Genomic DNA, 26150 nt, shown 5'->3' on the forward strand with positions numbered 1-26150 from the left:
GACTCCAGGTTCTTAAAGTCTATACAAGCAACGCCCAAGCTCTAATGGTCTTTCCAAGCTGGAAAAGTTGTAGTGATGAACCTAGAAATAGATTGCTGGTCACCTGACAATTAGTCTGGCTCAGGTCAGAAAGCATCCTCAGTAAGTGAATGGTTCGCTCATGACCAATTTGTCAACTTGTAGGGAATTATGGTCTGTGTTGTTGGTGGTGTCCAGATGAGCAATCATGGATTTTAAGCTAGAAGGGAAGGACTTCAGAAATGGTTTCTCAACTTGAAGTCCACAAACTTGTCTTTGAACATCAATAGAATTGGATTCTTTTGTCATCTATGTATGAATTTCAAACATTACTTTAAGAAAGGGCTCATAGGCTTCATCAGAATGTCAAAGGAGTCCATGATATAAAAAAGAATTGAACCACCTGATCTAATTCAATCCATTTGCTTTACACATGAGTTACTTTAGTATGAATTACATAATTTCGTTCAGAGAGTTAAGTGACTTGTGCAAAGTCACACAATTAGCACATGGCACATAGTACAGCTAGAATAAATTATACCCCTTTCAAAAGACCTTTCAAAAGTTAAGGCAGGACTCAAAAGAGATGCCAAGAGCAAGAAACCACCAGAGATTTTTACAGATGGTTTGGGGTGGGTGGAGGGGAACGTTTCCATAATCACGTTTGAAAAAGGAGACCACTTTTTGAAAAAAATTCCATTTACAACATTAGTCACCTCATAATAATATCATCTCTTTCCAGTTTAAAGGCGTTAAATAGTATGAATATACTTAACGACATTTAAATATTGATACAAGTCAGTTCAGTGGGCAAGTATTTAGCAGTCTCCATTACATGCAAGCATTGTGATTCCAGTCCAGCTGGACCTATAATTTCATCAGTCAGTGCAAGGAGACTCCCATTGAAGAAATATCCTTTTACCAATATAGACGGTTATAGAATGGTTCTGCCATTTGTTACTTTAGAAAGTTGTTTGTGGCACTAAGTGGAGAAAAACTTGCCCAGGGTCACAAAACCTATATGTTTCAGTCAGGACTTGAGCCTCTAAGACAAGGGTTCTTAAATGGAAATCCAGGAACTTAAAAATATTATTTCGATAAGTACTTTAAAATGTATTTGGCTGTATTTTATTTCATGAATTTAAAAACATTGTTCTGAGGAGTCAGTAGGCTTCATCTGAGTGTCAAAAGACCCTATGATACAAAAAAGGTTAAGAATAACAGCCCACTGTGAGACACTGCTTCTCCAGTCAAGCTGTGGTTCCAGTGTGGAATTATGGTTAATAACTTCCTTGGAATATATGTCCCCCCAGCTTAGCATGGTGCCCTGTGCCCAGTGGGCATTAATAGATGTTTAATGACCGAATGAATGAATAGACACTAAGGTAAAAGCAGGAGTGAAATTTTATAGTGAAAAAAAGGAAATTGGTTAGTAGCAGTAGTGTACAGACATGCTGTGGCCCATTTCCTTTTTTTTTTTTTAATATAAATAGAAATTCTAGATTTGTTCCCTAGGTGCTGCCTCAATTGAATACAGTTTAACAAACATTTATTATAGAATGAAGCCAATGATAACAACTTTTCTTCACCCAAGTCTTTAGATGACGAGTAAAGTAGCTTTTGATTTTCTTCATATGTCTAGCACTGTTAAGACCAAATGTTTTCCTATTCTCTCATGGCTAACATGAGCTCCAGTGAGTAACTTTACTGGTTAAAAGAGAAAGCATCATTTAAGTGAGCTTATATATCCTAGTCCCACTGTGTTTATGCGAAACTAAAAATAATTCTTAAACTAAAATGCTATCATTGAACTGACTCAAAGAACACATGGATTCCCAAATTGCCTTTTGTCACATAATTAATCCTTAATTTTGTTTTCTTTCTGCCAGAAGATCACCCATGTGCAACCAACCATCCATCAACAAGGCAACTATAACAGGTAAGATTGATTTCTTTGGATGGAATATGGGGTACTTAGAAAGAAACCTGACCTTCTAAAACCTGGTATTAAAAAAAATGGAATTACAAAGCAGTTCTTGAAAATTAAAAGCAAAAAGCCCCTTCCTTCCTGTTTGATTATTTTCTTCTCAAGTTGTTTCCTTAGAAGGTGGTATTTGGGAAGCCTTGTTCAAGGACATTCTTCATATGGACAATTGTCTTTCTCCTTTCATGTTGCTATAGTCACTGCTGACTTTCCAACAAATGTCTTGTGAAAGATAGTATTAATCTATGAAATGAGGGGTCTAGTCGTGGTGTTGTGTATGCTCATTACTATTAAACTAGGGGGGCTTTTGGCTGAATAAAAATAGAAGCATGAGTTGGTGTGACAGAGGACAAATCTCCCTCTTCTTGTTTTCTGATGTATTAATGGTATCTGGTAGAAGATAGCTTTTATGATCGTTCTGGTTTTAGGTCTATAGAGCTTAAGAAGAATTTAGACTGTAAACAAAGTTAACTTTGGTTATAGTTTAATGTACAAATATAAAATTTAGTTTTATTGTCTACCAAGTTAGTATGTCTATGTCAGAGCCTCTGTTCAGATATATCTCTGATCAACATATGAATTTATCAGATGCCATTTGTTGTACTTTCATTTTGAAGTCTTTGTTAAGTTATTAGATTTCTACTTTGTTGTTATTTTCTTTTGCTATTAAAGATTCACAGAATATTGTCAGACTTCTGTTGCTATATATTATAGATCTCAAATCAGTGTTCATACTTTATTGTATTCATAGAAATTTATGTTTGTAGCAAATATAAATAAAAATAAGTCCAAGTGGGTTTTGTATTTTGGTTTATGATTTAGTTTTGTTTTTAAGGAGGGCTGGTAGTAATAGGCATCAAAGCGTGATTATTAAGACAGAATATGGATGTCCCTTCCATTTGCTAAAGGATAATTGTAGAGATTTCGTAGGGTAGTAGAAAGAATGCTGGATTTGGAACTCGGAGGCTTGAGTTAAAATTCCAACTCTCTTCTTGTGTGGCTTTGAACAATCTGCTTCATATATGTGGGCCTCATTTTTCTTATCTTAAAAATGAGTGGTGACCTTGAATATCCTTTCTGACTCTAAATCCATGACTTTATAATTTCTTTAAAATTATATATTTATTAATAATTTATTACAAGTGTTTTAGCTTTTCCCTCTATTCCTTGCATAATAGAAAGCATTCTCCAGGAGACCGATCTGTACAGATTGTGTCTTTCATGTTTCTGTTTTTTCAGGTCATTCTGTGGAGGTGACATTCACATGTTATTCTTCAAATATTAAATCTATAGCTGTATATGATGTTCTCTTGGTTCTTCTTATTTCAGTTATTCATTAGTGTATGTAGTTCTTTCCAAGTTTTTTAAAAATTAGCTTGCTCATTGTTTCTGATGCCACAGTTGTATCCCATTGCAATCATATACCATAATTTGTTTAGACGTTCCCCAATTGAGGACCATCCACTTAATTTCCAATTCTTTGTCACCACAAAGAGAATTGTTATAAATATTTTGCAAATATATGTTCTTTTCCTTTTACCCTTGGGAAAGAGATCCAGCAATGGTATTTCTAGGGGATCCTTGCATCATTAAAAAATAATTACTCATGACTCCATGTTTGGAGGCAAGGGGAGACCCAGTGAGATGGAACCATCTCCACTGGAGAGCTTAGTTGCTGCCTGAATGTCCACAGAAGATAGCCAGGCAGTAAACAGATGGACATCTATGAGGAGCCTCCCTCTCTCCTCTGTGGTCTCAAGTAGACTGGGCTCAGTCCTAGGAAATTTTTTATTTTTATTTGTTTATTATGTGGCTCTGGAGCCTGTTACTGCTATTGCTGTGAACTTAACTGTGGCCCTGGGCAAAGATAACTTTCCATCCAATATGTGTAAGCCCAAACAATACTTCCCACCATGATGATTTCAGGCACTGAGCCCCTCATTCCATACCCCTAAACTCTCTCAAGACTTTTATATGTACTCAGTCAACTACAATTTAGTATAAATGAAGGATCTGAAAGGACATTTTTTTAGGGACTGGACAATATTAGAGGTACTTAAAATATTAAGTTTCCCTTATGCTTTTTTAAATAGGGCATTATGATTTTTTATTATTCTAAGAATTACACATGACATCTCAGAAACAATACTTTTGTAGAAAGCAAGACATTGCTTTGGCAGAAGAGTAGGAGCAAAAAAAAAAATTAAAGTTCATGTTGAAACATGAGGGGGCAGCAAAGAACAGAAGATGAGCAACTCTTGGTGGTTGCTCTATATGGCACTGAACAATGGCTGCCTGATTTCAGAGTGCTACCAGAATTTGAGGGCAATTTTATTTATTTACTTTTTGAGCATCTCTTTCTTGGCTGATTTTAACCAACAAAAATCACAAATCCATTCCATATTATCCTAAAATGCAATTGATCACATTGTTCAAAATGGCAAACTCATCCCAAATATATTGTATTTACACCTTTCTTTCTTTTGTTGATAATCAGAGCATCATCAAATTTTAAAAGGGAAAGAGACTTGAGAGAGCTTCCAGTCCAAGATTTCGTATGTTATGTATGTTTGTGTGTGAGTGTGTATGGACCCCTTTATCCATCTTGTAAGACCAATCAATCCCTTCTCAGAATTATTATTCTTATATTATGTTTTTATGTTAATTATATTATATATTATTTATTTTTAAATAGATAAAATAAAAATAGGATTGTAAAAACCCCAATTATGTTAAAATACAGTTATCAATTTTTTTAAGTTTAGGGAGCCTAGATTAAGAACCCTTGATTTAATCCAGTACTTTCATTTTACTGATATGGAAACTGAGACTCAGAAAGACCGAGAGTTCCACAACTAATTAGTGGCAGGACCATGATGAGAGTTCAGGTTTACTAATAATGAATCTAGGGCCTTTTGCCCAACCCCAGACTCCTTCTTTTAAAAAACCTGTCACATAAATTAAGAGGGATTAGATTATGGAATCCATTAGAACCTACCTACAGAGATGTTCTTCTGAATGAGAGATAAATCAATTCATCATCACATTGGAAATAGCTGGAGATTCTTGCATCTAAAAGTACAGTATTATTCACAGACTCATTGAAAGTTAGAGCTTGAGTTCCATTTAATTCAACCTAATTTTTGCAGCTATGGAAATGAAGTCCTTGAGAAATAAAGTGTTTTGTCCAAGGTCACATCACTAGTTAGTAATTGAGACAAATCTAAAACTCAGCTCTCAGGATGACAATTTTTCTATCAAACAATGATGACTCAGGTTAAACCAACGTTCTTTACATTTATGTAATAGATTTCTACAAAGCATCATTGTAAATTAAATAAAATGCACTATATGTATTACCCTAGACTCTTAAAGAGCTAAGGAGAGAGGAGGGAGGGAAATGGAGGGGGGGGGGAAGCAAAGCAAAGCAGAGATGAGCTAGAGGTTATGGGAAATGGGAAGAGGAAGTATGAGAGAGCCTAATGCACAGCTTTCTGCCTTTGACTTTAAAAGTCCATGTTTTTCTACAGGGAATTTAAATAGATGATTTCCCACTCTTCACAGATGTAGGAAGATGAAACATATAGTGGCAATTATACTAAATATAATGGGATCATGAATTTAGAGTTGCAATGGACCCTATAAATCACTTACCCCATTTTCTTCACTTTCTCTTTCTATGCTCTCCTTTGGGGATCATAGGATCATCCCAGCTCTAGGAAGGGAAGTGACTTCAGAGACCATCTAGTTCAATGTTCTCATTTCACAGATGAGGAAATTGAAGTTTACTCAGGGTCACACAAGTAGGAATTGGCAGAGGAAGTATTTGAACCCACATCATCTGAATATGGAACCAGAGTGTGATAAAGATGGTTCCAAAATCAATGTGTCCTTCCCTAGCCCCTCTCTCGAAGTACTGCATTACTAAATGCCTTTTGGATATCTCCAAACTGTGTTTTAATCAACATATCCGATATAAAACACTGTATTAAGATGGAAATATTCTTCCATTAAAGTTAAATAGTGGAAGTAAACCTAGTTTCTTAACTATGCCAGCAGATTAAAAATTCTAGCATCTTCTAATTTGCCAAAGCTTAAGTTTGAACATGGAAATGGGCCTTTTGTCCAATAGAGGTGTAGCCTAGTTACATTCAGATAGTTAATCATAGGTCTGGATTCAGAGTAAGGTGCTCCTTTGGCCATGCCAACTACTGAACACCATCTATAGAGCCATAAATGGTCTGTGATCTGCTTCAATCAATACACAATCACACCAATGAAACCATGGGCATTTGAAATATTATTCTATAGTGATAATATTTTTACCCATCTTTCTTTCTCTCCCTTTCCCCAAAGATAATCTTGGTATGATTTTCGAAAAAACCAAAACTTCATATTTTCATAGCTCTTTCCAAAAACAACTCTATGAAATGGGTAAAGTAAATATTATTTATCCCCATTTTACAAATGTGGAATGTAAGGCTCACAAAGGGTGTATGATTTGCCCAGGGTCATGTGGCTAATGTCAAAGCCAGGAATCTGGTTCTAGTACTTGCCCACTATATCACACTGCCTGAATATCTGATGGGAGAGTGAGATCAGAGATGAAAAAAAAATAGGTTTTATAATTTAGAAAGGATACAATGGCTAAGGTATAAGAGATTCTCAGAAAAGACTGTGGAAAGAGAATACAGTACACGAGCTGCCTTGATAAAATGTCTAAAAGACTTAGAGCTAAGAAAGAAAACAGGAAAACCAACCCTATGGGAGCATCATTCCAAATGTCACCAAATATTGGGAACCCTGCTTTTTGCCAGGGACTGTGCTAGGTTCTGGGGATTAGAAAAACTAAACTGAAACGATCTTTGCCCTCAAGCAGCTGGCAGTCTATTGGAAAGAACCAACGTGTACTTAGAGAAATTCATACAAAATTTGGTAAAAAGCCTATACAAAGTATTGGGAAGGGAAGATGCTATATAGAGTTCACTAAGCTTTGACAACTGCAGGGAATGGCGACACGTTACACGGTATCACTTGAGCTGAGCCTGGTAGGGAGATAGAAATTCAAGAGGTGCCAAAGAAGAGGAAAATCATTCGAGACATTTACACTAGCCTGTGCAAAAGTTGGGAAATGGGCAATGGATATGTTGTATATGGGGTCTGCATGGCAAAAAGACCTGTCAGGTTGGTGCATAATGTGTATAAGGGACAATGATATGAAATCAGTTTCAAAAAATAAGTTGGAGCTAGACTGGGAAAGGCTATAGTTGTCAAACAGAGGAGTTTTGATTTTATCCTGGTGGCAAAAGGGAGCCAAGGAGTGACATGATCATATATCTGTGCTTTAGGAATATCAATTTCATAGCCATATAGAGAAGAGAGAGCACAGAGTTGAGTCAGGGAGATCAATCAGAAGTTATTGCAGTAGTTTGGAAGTTTGATCTAAAAGTGATGAGGACCTGAACTAGAATGGCTGTTGGATGATTGGACAAAACAGCTAGAGGATTCAAGATGTTGTCAGGCAGAATTAACAAGTATCAACAAGTGTCATAAGAGAATCTAAAGAACATTGGCCTTAGAGCCAAAGGCCATGGGTTCAAACCCTGCTTCTTATGTTTACTGCTAATATTACCTTGGACAAATCACTGAAATTCCTTTGGCTTCATTTTTCTCAACTACAAATGAGAAGTTTGGATTAGATGGCCTCTGAGGTCCCTTCTTGGTCTTAGCCTATGATTCTGGGCTCTGATGAGGGAAAGTGATGAGAAAATTTTCCCTGAAGTTATTTACATGGGTGACTGAAAGACTGAGATAACCAGGGAAGATGCCCAGCAGTCAACCAGCAATTTGAGACTGGAGCACAGGAAAAATAAAAAATCTTAGATTTAAAAAGAATTTTGGAGGTCACCTAATCCAGGAGTGTCCATATACCAAGCCCACCATGCACCAGCAGCACTACTGATTCCAGCCTGAATCATATTAAAACATAATTGGGAAATATTTAATAAAATGAATAAAAATACACTAAAACATAGGTAAAAGTACATTTTAAAATGAAGTCATTATGCAGCTTGCAAGAATACTTTATGTGTGGATTAATGACCCCATGAGTTTGCACCACTGCTCTAATCCAACTCAATCTTGAAACATGAATCTCAATTTGTCGCATCTCTGACAAGGGACTATTCATACCATTTGAACAGTTATTATTCAGCTGTTTTGTTACTTAGGAATTTTTTTAAGAAGGCAAAGATCATGACAACATCATTAAAAGTTTAAGTAGTAAGTAAATACAAGATTGGGAGAGAGAGAGAGAGAGAGAGAGAGAGAGAGAGAGAGAGAGAGAGAGAGAGAGAGAGAGAGAGAGAGAGAAGAGAAGGAGAGAGTGAATGTTCATTCACTGGCTTACTTTGGGGTTTGGATTTCCATCACAAAAATATTGATGCCAAATAAAATTCATTTGTTTATTCTTTTAAAAAATATATTTTTTAAATTCAATTACACACAAACCAATGTTTAACCTTCATGTTTTTTTTAAAAAAAAGTTTGAGGCAAATTTTCACCTTTCCTTCTGACTTCCCCCCTCCCTGAGATAGCAAGCAATCTGATATAGATATTGGATATGTAATAGTATAAAACATCTTTCCATATAAGTCACTTTGTGAAAGAGAACTTGAACAAACAAAAGAAAAGTAAAGAAATAAAGTGACATATAATATGTTTTGATGTGTATTCAAACTTCATCAGTTGTTTTTCTGGAAAGAGATGGCAGACAAACTTCTTTCAGTAAACTTAACCAAGTTTATTATTTGGAGATAAAGCAGTGTGTGCGTGTGTGTGTGTGTGTGTGTATTGGGATTTAATTGTTTTTGCTGTGACTCTGCAAAAGGGGGCAGATTGTTACATTGGAAAGAACTCTGACTCTGGAATTAGAGGACTTGAGTTCAAATCCTTCCTTTAATTCTTAACAAAAAGAAAACACAAAACACATTATCCTCCATCATAGCATCAAGTCTAAGGCAGAAGAATGGCAAGGGATAGGAAATCAGGGTTAAGTGACTTGCCCAGGATCACATAGTTAGGAAGTGTCTGAGGTCATATTTGAACCCAGGACTTCCCAATTCCAGGCCTGGTGCCCTATCTACTGGGCTACATAGTTGCCCTGTGATTTTGACTCTTAATACTTGTATAGACTCAATTAAGTCACTTCATGAACTTGGATCTCATTTATATCATCTGTAAAATGGGGATGTTGGACTAGATGGCCTTTGGAGTCCTTTTGAGCTTTATACTTAGGATTTTTGTCATAACTCTATTGTGGGGACAGGAAAGACATTCTTTGGTTTTTAAGTAGAAGGAGCCAATTTTTAAATTAGATTCACAAGGAAGAATCAATCTTATTTTCAGGAAATCACACTGACAAATCATGTGATTTGCTAAAATGCTTGATACGTCCGCAGAGCAAGGACTATTTTTTCGGTAGGTTTCTGACGTTTTACAATAGCAAACATCTACTTTCTTTCTAAAAAGCTAAATATGGCGATTTTTTTAGTAAATACATTTGCATTCCCTAGAAAATATCAAACATAAAGCTTAATAACTTCTTGCCCAGAAACCAAATGGCCATAATAATTTCAGGGGAAACTTTTTTCCCCTCATTATATGTTTAAGCTATCGGAACATCTGTTCTTTTCTTTGGTGGAGGGGGAGAGCCTAAGAGCAGCATAGCTTTGCATGTAATAATAAAAGTGACAGCAGATGGTTGAGAGAGAAGCAAAATGAAGAGCCAGATGAGATAGTCCAAGGAGAACGGTGTGTATCACCTTAAAGAGAAGTGTAACAGGGCTTCAAACATTCAGTGCTGATTGGGCAAGAAGCATTTAGGGCTTGATTAGAGAGAAGATGAATGAATGAATTCAGAGTGAAGCATCTTTTTAAAAATTGTTAAATAATTGTCTTAATCTAGGGCCAAATTTCAAGCTCTTTCAGGTGAGAATTTCTCTGAGGTTTTGGTCTGATAACTGATTTGGGATTATCACGAAGGAGTCACATGTTTTTGAATTTGCATTATTCAAAGTTATAATTATATAAAATATGGTAATTAATTCCAGTGCAATAAAAATATGCAGTGCCAATTCCTATAATGTGATCACTTTGTGGGATTAATTATTCATACTAATTGGGACCTGGTTGTAACAAGATTCTGTTATGAGAGCCAGTATGGGTAAAGCACCCTGGATTGGAATTCTTTCTCATTTAGACTCCGATATTTACTACTTTAGTGACTGTTGAGCTCATCTGACCTCTCTGAATTTCAGTTTACTCGACTGTAAAATGGAAGTAGTAATATTTGGCCTTCCTGTTTCACAGGATTGTTGTAAGGAAACTACTTCTTAAGGCATTATAAATGTGAGAAGGTCTTGTTTGGTTAGTTATTTGGGGGAACTGCTTCTTTTTTTTTTTAACCCTCACCTTCCATCTTGGAGTCAATACTGTGTATTGGCTCCAAGGCAGAAGAGTGGTAAGGGCTAGGCAATGGGGGTCAAGTGACTTGCCCAGGGTCACACAGCTAGGAAGTGCCTGAGGCCAGATTTGAACCTAGGACCTCCCATCTCTAGACCTGGCTCTCAATCCCCTGAGTCACCCAGCTTGCCCCTAAGCTGCTTCTTTTTAGATGGCAGTTCTCTGCTCTTTTGCTCATTGATGCATTTGTTTATGAAGCCTTGCTGCTTTCGATTGACCAAACCTCTGTGACTTGACCCTAAAGTGGAGGAGAAAGAGACCCTGTATAGGACAATAACCTGCTCACTGACGCAAGATAGGTAAACCAAGGCCACTGACTCTCTCTTTGGGAAGAGGAAATGGGAATAGTTATGCTACCTCATAGAGCTGTTAAACATAAAATAAAGATATTCATGTGTCATTTTGCATAGAATTGATGTGGAATTGCTTGTCAGCTCTGGGAGCAGGGAGGGGGAAGAAGGAAGGGAAAGAAAATGAATCATGGAAACATGGAAAAACATTTGAAAATTTAAAAAAAATTAAATAATTGATGGTTAATTAGTCCAATATCAAATACATAGGAATTCTATGAGGTTCTACTATGTAATATTGCTTCATCTCAGTTTCATAAAATGAGTTGAATTGTAATAAAAGAAAAGTCAATTCTGTGGTCAGAAAATCTGGGTCTCATCCGACTGTCAGCCTTCCCTTCTCCTTTTCAAGCTTCAATATCCTCCTCTGTAAAATGGGGAGAATATTTTTTCTTTTATATTCTTAGTAGGTAAGGATCAAATGAGATATATGTAAAGTAGTTTGCAAGCTATAAAGGTTTATATAAATGTGAATGATTGGGCTGTTAGTTATTATTTACCTGTATCTGGTTTTGCTTCCTCTGAGGCTTAGCACTAGAGTAGGAGGTCTCGGTCATAATGTATATGTGTAAATCTGATGATGATAAATATTATTATGGGATCTTTTATATCTGTATTTTGAAATTTTGGCCGATGGGAAGAGCTGTCTAGTTTAATTCTACCAGTACTAAAGTAAGCTCCATTATTTTTCAGGGGTCTGTCCTAGCTACTGGAAATATAAAACCTAAAACCAAAAATGGGCCCCATCCTCCAGGAACTGAAATTCCACTGGTGGACTATAGTCCATATAGTAGTATGTACACAGATAAGCAAATGCTGGGAAACGATTGACAATTGGTCTCCAATGGTCTGAGGGACAGTGTAAAAAGTGTGGGGAGCCCTGGTTGTGTAGAGTGTAGAGTGTAGAGCCTGGCTGTGAAGCGATTTAAATGCCAAGTTGAAGAGTTTTATTTTAACTTTGCCATTCCAAGGGAGCCACTGAATATTCTCCTGCAGGAAGTATCATAGATCTGTACTTGAAGGGAAGATGATTTTGATAGCTAAGGAGAGGAGGATGGATTAGAGAGGTAAAAGTCTGGAGGCAGGGAGTCTAGTAGGAAGTTATTACAGTGGTCCAGGCAGAGATAATGAGGTCCCAAATGAATGGGAACATTCAAGAGATGTATTGCAGGTAGAATTAAAAAGACTTAATGAGTGATTATACAGTAAGTGAGAGATAAAAGTCAAGGAATATGCCAGGATTCTGAATTTGGGACTCCAGAAGTATCATGGCACCCTTAACAGAAATAACAGAGGAGGAGTCTTTTGGGGTATAAGTAGAGACAACAATAGACAGTAATTCGATATGTTCAGTTTGAGTTGTCTATAGGCCATCAGGGTGGAAATGTCCAACAGGCCATTGGTGATGTGAAATTGGAACTCAGAAGAGAGATCGGGGGCAGCCTATGTAGACTTGGGAATCATCTGCAGAGAGATAATCATGAGAATGAGGTTATAGCTGAGCATTCTTGAGCTTACGACTAGATAGTTTTGATTTGTTTTTTAAATCAGCTTCCTACTCACTGATTGACTAGTCACAGACACTGCCTAGTTCGGGGGCCTTGGCTGTGCCCCAGTGGATGCTTTTGCTAAACCTTTGTATAGCCCAGAGTTGGTAAAACATGGCCTTGGTAGACCCAGAGTCTTTCAGTGTTTTCATTGTAGCCAACAGCTCATTTTGCAGGCTGAGAAGGCACCAAGACTTCCTGTACAATGTGAATGATGGTTTCTAGCCTCTACTTAATAAAAGGAGACAGTTGGGATAAATGAGATAATATGTACAAAATATTTTGAAATTATTGAAAGTAAATACAAAGTGATAATATTATCATTGTCATTACCGTCATCACCTTCGTCATCATCATCGTCATTCAGAACATGTGCCTGGTTCTAACTGAACAAGCTTATCCTCTCTTAGGTACAAAGAAAGAAAATTAAGTATCATGTGCTTGTTCTCTGTGGAGGGGGCAGTTTGAGAAATTGAATGTTTAGTTACTGTGTACTTTTTGTCTTCTGTGACATAGTACCAAGTTGCCTTTTTAAAAAATGCTTTCTTTAATCTCTCCCTTTTATCCACACAATTCCCCATCCTTTTATTCCTTACAAAGCATTCTGTATACAGAATGCTGAGAAACACAATGAGTGTGGTGGGACAAAACAATTAAAGTGGCTCTTTGTCCAATTTTTTCCTGCTGTTTTTAGTATTCTTCCAATGATTGATGTTTGCATTAAAAAAATTTAACTGCTTAAAGAAATAGGGAGTTCCACTCTTAGAAAATAGCAAATTGGATATGTTGAGTTTCCCTTCCTTCCTTCCTTCCTTCCTTCCTTCCTTCCTTCCTTCCTTCCTTCCTTCCTTCCTTCCTTCCTTCCTTCCTTCCTTCCTTCCTTCCTTCCTTCCTTCCTTTCTTCTTTCTTTCTTTCTTTCTTTCTTTCTTTCTTTCTTTCTTTCTTTCTTTCTTTCTTTCTTTCTTTCTTTCTTTCTTTCTTTCTTTCTTTCTTTCTTTCTTTCTTTCTTTCTTTCTTTCTTTTTCTTTCTTTCTTTCCTTCCTTATTTCCTCTTTCTTTCTTTCTTTCTTTCTTTCTTTCTTTCTTTCTTTCTTTCTTTCTTTCTTTCTTTCTTTCTTTCTTTCTTTCTTTCTTTCTTTCTTTCTTTCTTTCTTTCCTTCCTTCCTTCCTTCCTTCCTTCCTTCCTTCCTTCCTTCCTTCCTTCCTCCCTCCCTCCCTCCCTCCCTCCCTCCCTCCCTTCCTCCCTCCCTCCCTCCCTTCCTCCCTCCCTTCCTGCTTGCCTTCCTTCCTTCTTTCCTCCCTTCCTCCCTTCCTTCCTTCCTTCCTTCCTTCCTTCCTTCCTTCCTTCCTTCCTTCCTTCCTCCCTCCCTTCCTTCCTTCCTTCCTTCCTTCCTTCCTTCCTTCCTTCCTTCCTTCCTTCCTTCCTTCCTTCCTTCTTTCCTTCCTTCCTTCCTTCCTCCCTCAATATTCTTCAACTCAGAAATTATTTGCTCATAGGTTACTTTCCTTCTCTTCTTCTCTGGAGCAGTTCTTCATCTGCCAGACTATATAAAGGATCTGATGAAGGAACAAAACATATTTAGCTTGAAGAAGGGAAAACCAAAGGGCTACATGATCACTGTTTTTGAAAGGCTAAATAGAAGAGGGATTAGACTTGGCCTCAAAGGGTAAAACTAAGACCAGTGAGTGGAAGTTATGGACAGGTGGCTTCAAGGAGAGACTTTGTACTGTTAGCAAAGGAATTCATGCTTTGGAAAATGGGTTTGAGCTAGATTGCATCTGGTTTAGCTATTTTTGCTCAAGTATTCGATGATTCTCCGTGTGCATTGGGTAGCACAGGGGGAATGGGCTAATGGAGACGAATGATGGTGAAGAGCGCCATAGAGAATAGGAAAGGAATACGAACCTCAAGCCTATCAGAGGTTGCATGACATCTCAAGGTCTCTTCCAGTTAGAGGATTCCAATTTTGAAATCTTTTTTCCTGACATGTGTCAGCGTGACTTAATCTGCCTGTGCCCCCCATCCCCCTGTCCCCCACCAGATATGACCATTGTGAGAGATAAGATTGGAGCAAGCCTCTTCAAATACTGGGTACTCCAGAGGTTGCAGTATTCTTGGGAAACTGTCCAAATCAAGATTTCTTGCTCAACTTCCCGGGTCACTTGAGTTCTTGGAAATGATAACTCTAGGGCCAGTTTACCAGTTGCCTGGGCCAGCCATTCACTGACCCAAGTGGAAATATTTGCCTGGGGGCTGATGAGCAATTCTGTGCTTCATGATTATTTAAGTACTTTAAAAAGTAGGAATACAGGATGGCAGACTTAGAGTTGGAAGAGATCTCATAGTCAAACCCCCTTATTTAAAAGATGAGGAAACTGAGGCACAGAGAAGTTAAATTATTTTTTATCCAGTCACACAGGTATACTGAGTATCATAGGCAGGATTTCTTCATCTCACAGATGTTTGTTAGATCATAAAAGCAGAGATAAAATGGACCTTACAAGCTATCTGCTCCATTTTACTCATTTTATAGATAAGGAAACTGAGGTACAGAGAGATTAAGTGACCTACTCAACATCATACAACTGTTAAGTAGCAGAACCAGGATTTGACCCCAGCTCCTCTGACCTCAAATTCAGCATTCTTAAAAACAAACCAAAAAAACTCACCTTCTGTCTTTGTATTAATTCTTTTTTTTTTAAACCTGTTTACCTTCTGTCTTAGAATCATCAGTTCCAAAGCAGAAAAGCACTGAGGGCTAGGCAATGGGAGTGAAGTGTCTTGCCCAGAGGCACACAGCTCGGAAGTATCTGAGACCAAATTTGAACTCGGGCCTCTCATTTCCAGGCCTGTTTCTCAATCCACTGAGCCACCTAGTTGACCCCTTTAGTAGTTTCCCATCTTGGTGTAGGATTCAATTCCATTTAATTTACCAAGCAATTTATTCAGTACCTCTTGCATGCCCAGCACGGCGCAGGCCATTGGCAATATGAAAACCAAAAATTAAAAAAATAAAAAGGTCCATCTCTCCTTGAAGCTCCCATTCTTCCCAAAAACCTGGCAGAATTTGTGTTCTCCAAGCAGAGCCTCTGCAGACGTGGGATCACCTCTTTCCTTGCTGAGACTTTGCCTTCCTCTAAGATACTTCAGGGTCCTACATGTGTTTATGATTGCGTCTCTTGGTCTCGCCCTGTCTGGACATGACATTTCCATGACTACTTTCCTGCCTCACCAACCCTTCATGTCACTACCCTAGACATGCTCACTGTGAATAGTTTTGTTGTTCAAGACTTCAATTCCATTATCTGTTTTCTTTTTGATGTACTTCCACAAGGATGCTTTCCCCCTTAGAATAGGGATGATATCTATATAAACCAGCCAGAAAACCAGAGAAGATAAGTGACTTGCTTAAGGTCACACAGATAATAAATGACAAATACAGAGATTTAATTCCAGTCCTGTGACTCCAGGTTGGCCCCTCTTTTATGTTGCCCTGAAGTTTCTTTGAAGAAGTGAGAAACAAAGAGAATGAGAAATTGTTTTTCTGTGATCGTACCTTACTAGTTATATAAATTGATTTCAGTTTAATTTAACAAGTTGATAATTAGGTTTCCTTTTAGTCATTAGAGGTTGGAGTAAAGGAATAAGAAAATGATTTTTTTTAATATCCTGAGCTCCCTGGGAACAAAACGCAGGCAAAGTCCCCAGTTTATGAACAGGAATTCTCCAAGTTTGTAATGTCCTTGCTCAGGATTCAGCACAGAGTTTTTAGGGGCTAGTGCTGGTCCAAATACCCATTTAACCAATACTGAATTCATACTATAGAACCTAGCTACAGTGTGTAACATTGTGTCTAAAAGAAAACTCAGTCCCAGTTTCAACTTGGGCACCAGAGACGTCGCTCACTCCATTCAATTTTCCAGTGAGAATTGGATTCTTTAGGCTGTTCTCCATCCCTCTCTACCTCTTCCCTCTACTCTCTTCTGGCCACAGCAGTGAGATTAAGGAAACCTAAGAAGAATAGGGGAAGCCGCTCCTACAGAGAAAAATAGGCATCTTTTGATGGAATGCCACATGGGAGGACCTGGCAGAAGTAACAACAAGGGAATGGGACCTGTCCTAGAGGTGGCGGTGGAAGTGATTCCTAGGATATTTAATCTGGAAAGAATCTTCAAGGTCATCTAGTCCAAAAAACCCATTTTATAGATAAGGAAACAGAGAGGGAAGTCTCAAATTTGGCAGCCAAATTGGAATTCAGACCTGGATCTTCTAACTCCAAAACAGTGATCTTTCTACACCACTATCACTGGAAAAGAGAATGAACAAATTCTAGGCTGTCTGCAGTAGCTGGAACCTTCCTTTCCAAAACTGACTAGAAGGTGAGTCCCTGGGTAGGACTGCTATTCTTAAGAGAACATATTTTTGTGATGACTTCTACTTCACAGTCCAGGAGGGATTGAGATTATATTTCCATTAATACTAATTTTTTAAGGTTTTCTTGCATTTTTTTCTAGAAAAATGAGTAGTCTAGAACCATCTGCTCCCATGTGTACTGTGGCACTCACACAACATGGGAAGTAAAGAATCTACCTCCTCTAGAATTGAAAGCAAAGCCCAGGGAAGTAATGGCAGCATCATTTTTCTTGGCTAATATGGTTTCCCCTCTCTAGCTTGTGATTTGTTGCCTCTATGAAATAGCCACTATACAGGTTGAAGAAATGGCTGCCTATTTATATGGCTGGCTCTTTTTTGGCATCTTTAAATTCTTAATTGTGACTACAAACTTAGTCACTATATTTTCATGTGCAAGCAATTAAAAATTCTTCCCTTTGGAAAGCTTTGCTTTCCATCTGAGGCAAATCGCATTCCTCGGGAACATGTCGGATTCAAAAGAATATGAGAGAGTTGTTCATTTTGTTCAAATTTCATTTGTATACCATTAAAAAAAACAGATTGAAAGGGGTAGTTCACAAAAAAATTCAGCAGCTGGTCAAAATACAGCATCAAAGAAACTGGGGATGAAGGGTATGGGGCAGTTGAGAATCAATGTGACAGTGAAATGCTAAATGTAGTTTGATGGGCATTTCTCATGCAAAATTAAACCATATTTATTTCACATGAAGTTTCAAATGTGTGAGCACATGGGAAAATAGGGAAGGTCTCACATCTATCTCGGAGAGCTATCTGGGGTTATATCAGAGCTTCTAAGGAAGGAGAGTAAGAGAAGGCTGAAGAGGTAAACAGGAAAGAGATTAGGTTTGTGGCCCTTTTTAGAGAAACATTTCAAAGGTACGGGTTTGAACAAAAATAGTTTCTTAAGAATGCAAAAGATTAGGATGACAAGCTGCTTTATTTGCCTGTAAGCTTCCTTTACGTTAGTTATTGGAAATTAAGGTTCAATGAAATCAAAATGGTAATGACTCCTTAGAATCACTAATGGTCCATGAATCTCCAGGTGACAAACAGAGCCAACGCTGGAGAGCTAGAAATGCTAGAATTCTCCAAAGTGATGAATGGAGCAATGACTTTTATTCACGATATTGAAAACACAATATACTATATGGTGAGCTCCCTGGAATATCTAGACTTTCTGAGCCTGTACATATATATATATATATATATATATATATATATATATATATATATATATATACCATTTACAATGGGCCCTTGACAGGATCAACACTGCATTTGTTGCTTTAATTTCTCATATCGTAAAATGAATGGAACATATCGTTCAATAATTTTACAGGATTCTCAGGAAAATATTCTTGAGTTCATATTTTCCAAGTGTTTTGAAATCTTTTAGTGAAAGCTGCTACGCAGTTACAAAACAATTCTTAATTGAAGGGAGATATTGCACCTTTATGTTCAACAAGCATTTGTGTGCTTTTATAGCCCATGTTTTCTTCCCATCAGACACTGGGGGTAGTGCCTGAGTTTTGACATGTTTCATCAGTGGCTGTCCCTCAAAAGATCAGTGTAGGTCTGAGGGAACCAAGCCTACCATAACACTGAAGAACCCTTTTAGTGGGGAAATATATGGGAAACATGACAAGGTTTTGATTACAATTATTTTGATTTTGCATTTCTGCCCCCAGAATCATGAACATAATAAAAGAATTGTTTTTTTTTTTAATTGAATTGTTTTACCCATCATGACAAAGTATAAGTTTGAGAAAGTAGACCACAATGAGATGGTTGAGAGCCCAGCAAATGAGGCCAACAATTGGATTATTACCCTTATGAAGAAGGAAACTTCTAGAAGTTTGAGAGCAGGGAAAGGGAAGGAACAACTGTATGCCAAACAATGTTTTAGGAAGATTAGTTTTTGTAAAGTTAATGAACTAGAGTTGAAAAAAGTCTGGATAGAGGGAGACCAATTAGAAAACTGTTATAATTGTTGTAGTATGAAGAGGTATATCAATACCAAGCTAGGATACCGAGAGTTTAAAAGGTAGTGAAAGGACAGCTGGGCAGATTTATTAAGGAAGAATTGACAAGACTGGCAGTTATGCTACTTGAGTAAGGGGAATTCAGATGAATCTGGATGTGGATGAAACTACATAATCCTAGGGTATATCAGAGGAAAAATAGATTACTATCTGTGTTCTAACTCTACCTTCTCCACTAGTTTATTTTTGTGACCCTTGCAAAATAATTTGTGTCAGGGCAACAGTTATCTAAAAAATGAAGATAATACTGCAGCATTCATTGTTCAGGAATGAGATCTTTTACCAAGTGAATTTTCTAGATAAGGAAAATAGAATCCTAGATTTAGAGGAGGAGGCAAACTCTGAGGTCATCTCATTTAGTCCAACTCCTCCATTTTGCCGATAAGAAAACTGGACGAGAGCTCACAAGTGACTTACTCATAGTTATAGACACAGGTTTTGAACCCAGATCTTCTGAATCCAGTTTCAGCCCTCTTTTCATTGCAGTGTATTGCTTCCTCCTTGAGGCACTTCTTCTATTTTTAACCATTTTCCCCAAAGCCTTCTAAACATATATTTTCCATTTCCATGCTTTCTTAAACTGAGAATAATTAATTCATTTTAACTTGGTGTAGATGACCAAGGCTCATCATTGTACTATGTTTCACAATCAGTTATTGTACTGTGCTAAACTATCTCCACGGTATTGACATTTGGCTCAGCTCATGTGGCCCATCTCCCACGGGAAACTTTGCCTTATCTCCCTAGTTGTTAGTATTCTCTTTTCCTCCTTCCCAAACTGTTAAATATGTATTTATTGGCTTGCATATTGAATACCCCCCACCCCAAATAGAATTAGAGGCAGGGACTAGTTTTTTTCCCTTTTGCAGTGTATGGTCTTTTATCTAAGTATGCACTTTATTAAAACTTATTGGGTTGGGTCTGCCCTTTCATGGGGTAACTCCAAATTCCCATTTTTTTAACTTCTTGCATCCCATTATGATGATTTTCCTTTCTTCTCTCTAGGGTCCATCTTCCTTACTTTGTTCCTAGCTTACAGTAACAAAATCCTCAAAGCCAAACTATCAACAGGAGTCTAGTTTGCCTCCTCTAGGGTCCTGTCTCTTGTCTGGCTGTCACTTCTAGCAACTGGACCAGTTCAGGTCAGTTCTCAGACTCATAGATAGATTATCAGGATTTTCCACCACCCCTTCAGGGTACCTAGCTCTCTTGAGACTCTTTCAGGAGTGGGTGTCTTCTTTGTGGCAGGCTTCAAAGGCTCTGATGAAGAGGGCCTCAGGGATATCACTAAGCTAGCCAATGAGTGTTGTAAATAGGGAGGTCAACTGAGCTTCTGAAAGCCATTGATATTCTCCTCCATAGCTGTGCTTCTGGGTCCCAGGGCACCATGGGCTGAGGAGCTGTTAACTGTAAGCTACGGAGACCCCTTTCCTGCTGGCAGGGGTGGTTAACTGTTATTTCGTGTCTCTATGCCACTGTGTTTCCCCCCTAGAAGTACTCCCCTCCCAGATTCCAGGGTGAGACTTCTAGCAATTCATTGTATGCTTGGAAGCCAGATCACTCTACTTGTTAGGATGGCGTGTGAAAAGTAAAGAGGCCCAGAGCAATGAGTATGAAAAACTATTTTTTAATAGTGAAATGAAGGAATTTTTTAGTGCATGAGCTTTATGATATCTATACCATCTGTTCAGTCATATTTCTTTCAAATTTCTTTCTGAATGTTTGAAGTAAAGTGATCCAAGTGATTTCTAGATAAATATGATGTTCCTATAGTGCAATAATCAATATAAATATCACAGTCTAATCAATAGCCAGCATGTTAAGTTGTGTACAATTCTTCATGATTCCATTTGGAGTTTTCTTGTCAGAGAGACTGAATTATGTTGTCATTTCTTCCTCCACCTCATTTTGTAGATAAGGAAACTGAGACAAATGGGACTAAATGATTTGTACTAGGGTCACACAACCAGTAAATAGTCTGAGGTCAAATTTGAACTCAGGTCAACCTGACTCCAAGACTGGAGCTCCAGCTGCCTGTGCCAGCTAGCTGCCTCCGGTTGTCAACTAGCAAATACTAGATGAATACCTGCTCTATGTAAGGCACTATATTAGGCACTCTAGGAGATAAACAATTAAGATAGTCTGCAATCTCAAAGAACTCAAATAACTATCCTTGGGGGGAAAAAATCTAAAAATGCAACCAGGGAGTATTATAGGCAATGAGAGCTATAAGGTTTCTAAAGGGCAGAGCTTATTTCCAGCTGGGGAAATCAGGGAAGACTTCATTGAGAAGGGGAGATTTGAGTTGGATTTTGAATCCTTTATAAATCTTAGGGAGTGCCTCCCTTAATAATGTTGATTCTCCACTGAGGAAGAGATAAAACTCATCTTTCTGCCACGCTAATGATGAATAGGTAACTACTGGCCATGTCAACTTACAACAACCTCTCTTAGCTGCAGTTCTGGATATTTTTCTCAAGTATTGTCTCCTAGTATGACAGGAGGGATGGGCCATCATTATTTAAAATGCTTTCACTTTACATCTGGCATCAGGCTTTTGAAATGTGTTGAAGAACCACTGGAACTAATGAGTCAGGAAGTCTGAGCTGTCTTTCTCACCATGCCACGAACAGTTTGACCATGGTCACGTCCACACATTTGCCTGTTGCTTCATATGTCAAACGAGTACACTATCTTGGAAGTCCCTTCTAGCTCATAAGATTCTATCATTTTTTTCTATTACTCTATACTACATCTCATAAACACGCCTACACATTGTTCTCTTGCTATTCCATAACTACATCTGTAGAAAACTTGACTTAAAAAGTTATATGCATATATATATATATATATATATATATATTTACATAGGCTAGAAAGGAATCATTATACTAATTGGTTTGGAATTGCATGGATCACCTTTGATTTTATTTTCCATTCTGTATTTAGGATATAGACGGGAAACAAATAGTTAAAGAAAAATTCTGGCTCTTTTGGCCAGACATCCTCTCCAGTTGGCAGGAGTCTTCATGTGGAGTTGATGGTTGCCTACAGCAACAAAATATTAGGGACAGCAACATGTTCAGGGACTTTTGATTATATGGGTGACTCAGGGCTGGGAATCCTTTTCCAGTTTTACTAGCGCCCACACTAAGTTAGAATAGACATTTGTCCATGCCTGTCTATATTATTCCTATGCCTTGGCAGCGCCTATTATTTTGCCTACTAAAATACAAAGGTCTGGGGAATAAAGAGGGAGGATAGAGAGGAGAAAGTATCCTTATTCTTAAAAGTTAGCCTCCCTGAAGGCAGAAGGTAGTTGAGATGACTGAAGTTCCTTGCATTTCATTCATTGGATTGAATTTCGTCTTCTTAATTTTTGATAGAGTGTACTTTAACACATCACCTTTTAACCAATACCCCCCCCCCAAAGTCCTCTGCAAATACTCTTCATATAAAACAATTAGCTGATTGATCCTTCATGGAAAGGAGAGATTTTAGAGTTATATTTTAGATAACCAATTTTTATATCATATTTTAATGTTTGCAAAGTACTTTACATATATTAACCATTTACTCATCATAATAACTCTCTGATGTTAGTGCTATTATTATCTCCATTTTACAGATAAAGACATTGAGGCTAAGTGACTTTTCCAGGGTTGCATAGCTAATATATCCTTGATGAAACATTCAAACCCAGGTCTTCCTGATTCCACATCTAGTACTCTATCAATTATATCATTCTAAGTATGTGTCATAGATACCCTATGAAATGGAATTCTTAAAACCAAGTTAATCAAACTAATACTCTAGCTTTGATATTTTGTCTTTATTTCACAATCATAGAATAGGGTTGAATCTTCTCCCTCCAGATTGAATCCTCCCATGAGACAAGAATACCAATTTAACAAAAATATCTGATACAGTGAACACATGTGATTGTTTATATATCTTTCTATCCCTGTAGTCCCCCACCTTTTTGGAATGGGAAGGGAAGTATATTTAATTATCTTTTCTCTGAAACCTTCATTATTCTGAGTTTGACTTGCCCCTTGTTGCCATGTTTTTGTTCAGAAGACCCAATTAAACACAAATTTCTCTGTTGCAAAATATCTTAGGGAGTCACATCTTTTCTTTTCTCCACTTTGGAATCCATCCTATTTTTTTATTGAATTTTGCTCACTTTTCTTTATCAAAGAATGCCTTAAATCCTGAAGTGATTCCTTTTTTCTTTCCTCAGTCATCTTACATGGCATTGCTCTTTCTTAGCTGGTTAACGACTTTATTCCTTTCTATGCCTCATGAGGTTTTGTTTTTATTCAGCCATAGCACAGATGAAAACTGGGAAGAAAGGTTTCATCCAAGTTTTGGTTCTGAAAAATCTTCATTTTTGGCAGTTCTACTAAATTTCATTCTAATTATGTGCTTGGTCAGTGGTGTTTTAGCAAATAGCACTCCTTTGCCACATTTATATCACATTATTTTGTCTACTAATCCCAGTTTTAAAGTCATATGGAGATCTCAATAAGGTTAAGACCCAATATTGTCTAGTGAATAGAGGACTGACCTTAGAGGCTGGACACTTGGTTCAAGGCCTGTCCCTGATGTATATTAGTTTTGTGACTATGGGCAAATCCCTTAACTTCTAGATGCCTCAGGACACTCATAAAGACAAAAGTCCTTGACGCTTTTTGTATCAGGAACCTCTCGGACAGTCTGGTGAAGACTATGGATCCCCTCTCAGAAAAATGTCTTTATATACATAAAGGAAAACATAAAATAACACAGAAAAATATATTGAAATAGTTATTAAAGCAGAAACCAAAACAAGACCCCAGATTCAAGGTTAAGTCCTGGCACTCTATCCATTGTGCTACCTAGTTGCTCCTTCATTTATATTTTTTAGATAAATGATTTAAAAGCAATTTCCTTTCCTTTAAAATACTTTTATTTTTTCTTTCTCTTTTATCTGTTCTTTTTCTTCTCTAACCCGACCTACATGTCAGACAAACTCAGCTCACAATACCTAGAGAAGCCTGATGGAAAGAACATTGCCTTTAGAGTAAGGAAATTTGGGTTCTACTTCTGTTCTTATTTTCTTTTTGACTGGGAGCAAGTGACTAAATCTTTCTGAGCTTAAGTTGCCTTATATTTATGATAAGGGGATTGAACTCAGTAGTTTCCAAGATCCCTTCTAGAATGGAATCTGATCCTGTCCTCTTTTGAATGATTCTCAATCTCATAATCTTCCTTTGATGATACTTTAGTTCTTATCTCTTCCACTTTAGGATAGTCATTAGCCTTAAGACCTTTTCTACTTTCTCAATTTCATCAGGAGTTATAATTTTAGCCATTTACTGAAATAATGTACTCTGTTTTCTGCAATGAGAGTTACCTTGTCACTTTAATTCATAGGGAATATGCAGATTGTTTTTTGTTGCTTTTCCTATCATCTCCCATAAAGCAGATGATTTAGAGTGAGGATAATAATCTGCCTGACACACATACTTTGTAAAACAATAGATGGGGAAGGAAGGAAGGAAGGAAGGAAGGAAGGAAGGAAGGAAGGAAGGAAGGAAGGAAGGAAGGAAGGAAGGAAGGAAGGAAGGAAGGAAGGAAGGGAAGGAAGGGAGAGAGGAAGGAAGGAAGGAAGGAAGGAAGGAAGGAAGGAAGGAAGGAAGGAAGGAAGGAAGGAAGGAAGGAAGGAAGGGAGAGAGGAAGGAAGGAAGGAAGGAAGGAAGGAAGGAAGGAAGGGAGGGAGGGAGAGAGGGAGGGAGGAAGCAAGGAAGCAAGGAAAGAAAGAAAAAAGAACAAAGCACTGGGGGGGGGGGGGGGAGGCCATGAATTTGAGTCTCAGCTTCAGTGTTTATGACCTGTCTGATCTTTAGTTAACCACTTTATTCATATGACACTTCAATTTCCTCAACTGTAAAATGTATCTCATGATCTTATTTGTGGCCTTAGACTCTGTAACAGTACTTAAGCAAGTAGAAACCAAGCTGCGGAGGTTCTTCCTGTTGAGAGCCTCTTCTCTATTCCTGCATCAGGAGGGAGAAGGTATTCATAGTTGTTTTTTTAAAGAACAGAACTGTAGTGTAATTGAATTGTCTTCAATTTGCTGTATTTCCCTGTGTGTAATTAGAACCTGCTCCCCTGGACTTCAATTCCCACCATCCTACTTTCCTTCTCATGTTATGTGCTGACAGAAGGAAGATATAAGTTTTGTGTAGCATCACCTCTGTGTGTGTGTGTGTGTGTGTGTGTGTGTGTGTGTGTGTCTCCTTGTGATCTTGGCTGGCTGAAGTGGGCTTTTTGTGAGAGATGAGAGAACTTACTCATATGGTCTTCATTTTATTACATAATTAGGTTTTTATTCCCTTTACTTCAAGTGATTATTAATAAATTTTATAAAATATAATCACTTAGATTTGGGGACCTTAATTTAAATCTTACAACTGACTAGTGTTTGCAGGCTTCTATCCTGTAAATCCTGTCCAGAGATATTGCTTCCCTTGTGACACTGCCACAGCAGTCCATGTGGTCCCATCATTGTGCCACAGAGGTGTGGATTTGTTACCACTTGAAGATTTTGCTACCAGAAATGCAAAGAAGTATTTCACTCAGCTTCACAATAGTATGTAGCAGAATGTGTCCTTCAACTTTATATGTAGCACATGCTTTCTAGTGATTATTTTTCAGATTCTGCTCCTTTTCCCTTTTAGTTTTCTGTGTGCACATACTTTGACGTAACCTTTCTCATAACCTCGTTGACCCTTCCACTTTTCCGTTTTGTAAATTTCAGGAAAAGGAAGAAAGACTTAGTATATTTTTTCTGTTCTGCTTTGGGCCAATTCCGTTGTGTCATCCCTAGTCTTGGACTGAGTACTCCCTTAATTGCTCATGGCTTCGCCCAATACCCTCATCAGACCCAACACCACTACATCTGTAGTTGTAATGAGAAAAGCAAAATTATTTCAAGTAAAAGGAAGTGGTTTGTGTTGTGGAAAGAAGTGAGGAAAGGTGTCAGCAAGAACATTTGGGATTCTATTTTCCCCAGTGCCTACGACAGGGTCTTCACTGCCAAAATAACCAGTTCCTTTGGTCAAATCAAACAACTAGCCCTTTCAGTGGAGGGAAAGTCCAATGACAACAAAATGATGCTTTAGATGACTGGTCATTTGGCCAATATAGATGTAATCTGATCATTCCCCATTCCCAGAGAGTAAACTGGGAAATGTTAAAGAAATACTTTAAGATACTTTCATATC

The 26150-nt window shown here is 37.7% G+C and overlaps 1 protein-coding gene across 4 annotated transcripts in view; it reads left to right on the forward strand.

Moving 5' to 3' along the window:
* The window catches only part of LOC100032166 (cAMP-specific 3',5'-cyclic phosphodiesterase 4D), a 1134105-nt gene that overhangs the window by 922838 nt on the left and 185117 nt on the right, over positions 1-26150 (forward strand). For all 4 annotated transcript variants that reach the window (XM_003340569.4, XM_007486363.3, XM_007486361.3 and 1 more), the window contains exon 5: positions 1908-1957. In XM_003340569.4, the coding sequence (XP_003340617.1) occupies positions 1908-1957 (50 nt within the window). The remainder of the gene's footprint in view (positions 1-1907; positions 1958-26150) is intronic.

This window comes from Monodelphis domestica, chromosome 3 (genome assembly GCF_027887165.1).
Source record: "Monodelphis domestica isolate mMonDom1 chromosome 3, mMonDom1.pri, whole genome shotgun sequence".
Classification (NCBI taxonomy): Eukaryota; Metazoa; Chordata; class Mammalia; order Didelphimorphia; family Didelphidae; genus Monodelphis; species Monodelphis domestica.